Genomic DNA, 6000 nt, shown 5'->3' on the forward strand with positions numbered 1-6000 from the left:
AGGCAGGAAACAGGCACATGTAGCAGGGTCCAGACACGCAGGGAAGTCAGGATACTGGCGTGGGCAGTGCTGCCCAGAAAGAGAGTCCCTATTGTAGTTTTAGTCCATAGCTTTTAGTCCCTAGCAGAGGCAGGAATAGGCATAGTCCGTGGTGGGTAAACATGCAGGAAATAGACACGTGTGTTAAAGTGCACACGTGCAAGGCAGTCTCTGGTGTAGCAGTAAAACAGCAACGCAGGAAACCCAAACACAGTTCATGGCAGGCCTTAGAGCAGGAGCAGGGTGGGGGGGGCTCCTTGGCAACACCTCCCAAGCCTTTTCCTGCACCTGCCAGGTGCAAGCCCAGCCCGTATGTCATTGCCTCCCTTGGCTTGGACCCAGCTAGTGTCAGCATGGGTCCAGGGAGGGGGTGCCACTGTGCCACTGATGGCTAGGAATGGTGTGTTGGCACTCTCCTCTTATACCCATACCTGGCACCTGGCAACTTCCCCACTGAGAGGGCCGTTGCCCTGACAGAAAGAGAAGCCAAACACAGAGTGAGGAGTGTGACCCCGTGAATTTTGAACTGACGTCGAAGAAGCAGCCTTCCCTCATGTAGAGAATGGGGGGGGGATCTCCCTTTGCACCATTCAGAGGAGACTGACCCGTGGAGCTCTGCTGCCCAAGAAGGGCCCAGCAGGCTCCATATAGCTGGCCCAGGAGCGGTCTGGAAAGGGAACATCCCCCAACCCCTGTGCAGTCCAGCCCGGCAGGTGTGACTTGAGATTGTGCTGGGGGACTGTGGATGTCCTGGACTCTAGCAGAAAGCCAACCCTGAGTCACCACAAGCGCAGCATTTCTCTGCGCGGAATAAACGCTACCCGTGTACGTCAGCAGGCTGAATTTGTGCTGCCTGTTTTAACTGCAGCATCTTGGGTTTCATGCCCACTTTGGCGAAGGCCACAGAGACAGCAGAGAGGGAAAGGGTGTCCGTCGAGGGCGGAAAGCGGGAGCCACATGAAGTTGTAAAGGACGCCAGGCCTGGTCTCCCGACAGGCAGGAGGCATGGCCAGAGCCACCCCTCTGCCTCCCAGCTCTCCCCGGTGCATGACTCTGGGGGGGACGGCCGGGATTCCGTGCAGCAGCCCGACCCCCCCCCCCCTGTTTCCCTTTTGCAGGCTGGAACCTCCCTGCCTACCTGTCGGTCCTCATTGCCCTGGGGAACGTGGGCCCTGTGGGCGTGACCTTGACTCACCACTTGGCCCCCGGGCGGCTGCAGGAGCGCTGGCTGATCCAGGCCATCCAGGTCTTGGCGGTGGGGGCGGCGCTCTTCCTGGCACTCTTCTGGCACCGGACCACAGCCGTCGCCGGCGAGCAGCACAGCCTGGCGTTCCTGGTGCTGACTTTCCTGCTGGCCTTGACGTGCTGCACCTCCAACGTCTCCTTCTTGCCTTTCATGTACCGGTTCCCGCCGCTGTTTGTGCGCACCTTCTTCATCGGGCAGGGGCTGAGCGCCCTCCTGCCCTGCGTGCTTGCCCTGGGACAAGGCGTGGGGCAGCTGGAGTGCCAGAACGGCACACACGGCAATGCCTCGCAGCCGCATTACCTGGACGAGAACTTCTCAGCCACCACCTTCTTCTGGCTGCTCCTTGGCCTGCTGACCATCTCGGCACTGGCCTTTGCGGCTCTGCTGGCCTGGCACCAAGAGGGAGACGTCCCTGCGGAGAAGAGCTCCTCCCAGGAAAGCGTGGCGTCGGAGGAATCCTTCCCGTTGCAGACAGACGGCTCCCCCGCCTCTGAGAGCGCCACAGAGAGTCCCAGGCCAGAAGCCTCTGCTAAGCCGCCAGCCGCCGCCTTCTGGACGTGGAGAAACATCTACTTGCTGGTGCTGCTGGGGGTCTGCAGCGCCCTGACCAACGGGGTCCTGCCTTCAGTGCAGAGCTACTCGTGCCTGCCTTATGGGGACATGGCCTACCACCTGTCCGTGGTGCTCAGCAACATCGCCAACCCCGTGGCCTGCTTTGTGGCCATGTTCCTGCTGTGCAGGTAGGTGAGCAAGGGGCGCCGTGTCATCAGCTGTTGTGGCTTTAACGCACCCTTGGGTTTGTGCCGAGCATCCTGCATGTGCTTGAACATCAGAGAATCTTACTGATGCAGAAAGAGGAGGGGGGGCGGGCGATGGAGTCTACACTTGGGTCCAGCATATTCCAGATCTTGGGGTACAGGAAGGCCAAACACAGTTGAAAGGAGGTGATCGATGTGTACTTATTACAATTCACATTCAAAAGGGTTTCGAGCCCCCATTCGCCACCTTTGACTGGTGGGTCATTTATCCTCATTTCAGCGAAGGCAGAATCAGAGACTGAGACAAGGCTGCCCAGAGAGAAGGGGGGGGGCAGGGCTCCTCCCTCTGCTTCCCTTACTGGGCCCCGTGGGCAGGTGGATTCTCTGCATTTGCAGGATCCTGGGCTCTTGATAGGCGACTGGAAGGGGCATCCCTCTGGGGCTGTTTTCATTTCTGGGCCTTGTGCTTTAAAAGCGGCAGGAGCTCCTAGCCAGAGGCCTTTCACTGCTCGGCCTGGTCAGAGGCAGCTGGCAGAGCTCTTTGTGCCTGGCCTGCCTGGGGATCAGCAAATCTGGCTTGGCTGCTCTGGGGGCTGGGGGTGGGGGTGGGGGGGCAGAGGGAAAAGCTGGAACCTTGGTTGTACGTCTCTGGGAGTGGGGGCTCGGGGGCTGCCGGTCAGTAATGCTGAGGCTCGTATGACACCCACCCACCCCTTCATAGCCAACAACCCATGAGAATCAGGCCACGCCCAACTCTTGCCAGCTCGGTGGCCTTTACGACGAACATTTCTCTTGCATCCACTGTCCCCCGCTCCACTGCTATTTCCATTTGGCCCACGGGAAACCGAGGGCACAGTGTATCTGAGGCCCACCCAGTGAAGGAGTTTGTGTCCAAATATAACGCTGTCTACTAGTCATCGCTGTCTCCATGTATAAGGGTTATCCTTAGTGGTTCCTAAGAATTCACCTACATTTTCTTAGTTGATGCAACCCTGTAAGGCAGCTCAGCGGGCTTCTGCCAATATTGTGGGGCAGGGGGAGGGGCTACGGGGCAGTGACTTGCCTAAGTCCACCTTCGTAGGGGAAGCTTGACTCTGGGGCTTCCCCGCTCTCCAGCCACCTCTTCCAAGTGCTGTGACAGATGAAGTCCGATCTGGACTGCAGCAGCGTTCCCAGAGACACCTCAGCTTCCAAGTAGGAGTGCGCGCTTCCAGCTTCTGATTCGGGGAAAATGCCCGAATCGGACCCAGTCAGAAATCCTGAATCTTTACGGAATTGAGGCCAGCCTGCTGGCCCCAATTCGGAAATCCTGAATCAAAGCTTTCCAAAGCGATCTGGGTCGCTCCAGGAAGCTTCAGGGCCCTTCCCAGGCTTCAGCTGTCCCGTGGGGGAATCACCCACCCGCCGGCCAGCTGAAGTTTACAGGGCCTTCCCCAGTTGCCAGCACCCCACTTGCCTGGGCCTGCCCCGCTGCCCAGCTGGCCGCTGTGGTGGTGGCGGAGGCGTTTCCCGCCGCCCAGCTGGTCTTCCTGGCTGCCTCCCCAGCCAGGTAATTGGGGTGGGGGGAAGGGGGGGACTAGATGGGGTGGGAGGGGGCTGGGACAAAGCTTCCCCCCTCACTCCGGTGTGCTCCAAATCTTTATGGAGCATACCAAAGCAGCTTAAACACCCGAATCTGAAGCAGCTTGCCACTGCAGGTTTCGGGTTGTTAGGAAACATTTTCCCGCTTCGGGTAAACCCAAAGCAGGAAACCCAATTTTTTCCCGGGTGCACACCCCTGCTTCCAAGGTCTCTTCTGGCCGCAGCTGCCCATCTTGGCCGCCAGTGGCAGCAAGGAGCTGCTGTTCCCTCCCTGACCCAGCTCACCCCCCTTCCTGCTTGGATAGGATTCTGGGGAGGAGGGGGCTCTGCCGCCGCCTCTCGTTGGTGCGTTCGAGCTGCTTCCCTCTCCCACTGATTGCTTGCCTGCCTTTCTGTGCCTCACAGGTCATCCCTGGGTCTGGGCCTCCTCTCTGCTCTGGGGTGTGTGTTCGGAACCTACCTGATGGTCTTGGCGGCCTTCAGCCCCTGCCCACCGTTGGTGGGCAGCCCCAGAGGAGTGGCACTGGTGGTGAGTATGGCAGCGGCTTCTGAGAAGAGCGCAGAGCACCTGTGGGGGAGGGGAGGGTGGGGAGCATGGGGAGCCAGTGCCCTCCAGGGCTCCCTCTGGTTTCATATCCTTCTCCAAGGCAAGACCAGGTCCTGCCGGGCCTCGCGGAGCACCTAGTCCCTCTCCAGGTTTGGCTGGAGGACATGACCCTTCATGTGCCTGAGCTCTGGTTGGGCACAAATGGGCATTCTGCCCCCATTCTTCCGGCATTTGAGTAGAATGGAATACCCAGAGAGGCACCCATGTTTAAGGAATGCAAAGGGAAGGCGCGGATTCCTCACAGCAGTCAGGGCAGAAGGAATCTAGCCCTCCTCCTTGGCAGGGCCCAGCCTGCTGCCTGAGCAGGGGGTCCTGGTGCTGCCCCGCCTCTGAGGCCGTCTTCTCCCGGCAGGTGATCTCTTGGGTCCTCTTCATGGGCCTCTTCTCCTACCTGAAAGTGGTGATCGGCAGCCTGCTGCACGAGGCAGGCCATGCGGCCCTGGTCTGGTGTGGCACCATCATCCAGGTGGGCTCGCTGGTGGGAGCCCTCATCATGTTCCCCCTCACCAGCATCTACCACCTCTTCCGCAGTGGGATGGACTGCGTGGACAGCTGCAGGATGTGAGCAAGGAAGAGACCGGTTGCGATGGGACCAAGCCCGCCTTCTGGGACTAGGATTTGACTTCCCTCCAGATCCTGGTGGGGGAAAAGCCAGGCTGCAGAATTGCCTTTCTCCCGTGGTGGCCACGTGATCCGCTTAGCACTTAGGGTCCATAGCTGCACTTCTTGCTGTCTGTGGGGTTTCTCTGGCCACCTCCTGGCTGTGCTGAGGCCTCCAGGCATCCCCTCCTGCTCTTGCCTGTATGGCGAGCATCACAAATGCTCTTTATTTTCCATGTGTGGGAAAAGCTTTGCCTTTGTTCCAAAGGAGTATGTCCTTTCTGCCCCCCCCCCCGACAAGCACTTTCTCCTTGCCTCCAGAGTAATCCTCTCTCCTCTCTCTGCTCAGCCTGTCTGCAATGGAGGGTTTTCCTCCACCTCCCGCCCCCCAACTTCCCAATCGCTTGGAAAATTCACATTCCAGCCATGGCCACCCTGTACCAGTGAGTGGCTAAATGCTCTTCCAGGCAAGCCTGTGCTCTCTCAGCTGGGCAGCCCCGCCTGCCCGCCCCCTTCCTTGGGAGAGTGAGCACGCACACTGCCCCAGCAGCAGCCTTCCTCCCGTTTCAGAATCCTACTACTGCCACAAGCCTCCAAGTGAGTAGGGAGGGGTCACTCCGAGGAGCAGGGCAAGCCGCAGCCTCCTTCGGTGAGAGGCTGTTTTGCCCCGTCCCTATGTGGGAGGGATGCTCTGTCCAGAAAGAACGCCACTGCGTAAAGCCTTGGGACCAGGGCTGCTGCGCCTGTGCTGTCCTCAGTGCTTTCCTGTCCCTCGCCCTTCCTTTTGCCGGCTGAGTATGCAGGTCGCTTGGATTTCTGTGCTGGCAGCGATGCTTTGGGGTTTCCAAGGGGATGCAGGCAAGCGCTGGGGCTGGGGCTGTATCCAGCAGCTGGGCTCAGGGTGTGCTGGAGGGGCCTTTTGTCGAGAATACATTTTTCTACTTCAGACGTGGCTTATTTGAGTGCTGTGTAGGGGAGGAGGGTGTCTCATAGCCCCTTCCTGGAGAGAGCACAGAGAGGCACAGGCTGTGAGCCTCAGCCAGGCCAGGGATTCACAGGACTGGGAATGGGAGACGGGAGGCCATGTGAGCCGGGCATCAAAGAAGTGAGGCCTCTGCAGGTGCGAAACAGAGCTTTTCCTTCTCTCCTCAATGAGTTTGGTTCTCCAG

General features: G+C 59.4%; 1 protein-coding gene across 2 annotated transcripts in view; it reads left to right on the forward strand.

Moving 5' to 3' along the window:
- Positions 1-5777, forward strand: part of SLC52A2 (solute carrier family 52 member 2) — a 21138-nt gene extending 15361 nt beyond the window's left edge. For both annotated transcript variants that reach the window (XM_054984463.1, XM_054984464.1), the window contains exons 5-7: positions 1158-2025; positions 4030-4153; positions 4584-5777. In XM_054984463.1, the coding sequence (XP_054840438.1) occupies positions 1158-2025; positions 4030-4153; positions 4584-4796 (1205 nt within the window). In that variant the 3' untranslated portion in view covers positions 4797-5777. The remainder of the gene's footprint in view (positions 1-1157; positions 2026-4029; positions 4154-4583) is intronic.
- The last annotated feature ends 223 nt before the right edge of the window (positions 5778-6000 follow it).

This window comes from Eublepharis macularius, chromosome 7, assembly GCF_028583425.1.
Source record: "Eublepharis macularius isolate TG4126 chromosome 7, MPM_Emac_v1.0, whole genome shotgun sequence".
In the NCBI taxonomy this organism is placed as follows: Eukaryota; Metazoa; Chordata; class Lepidosauria; order Squamata; family Eublepharidae; genus Eublepharis; species Eublepharis macularius.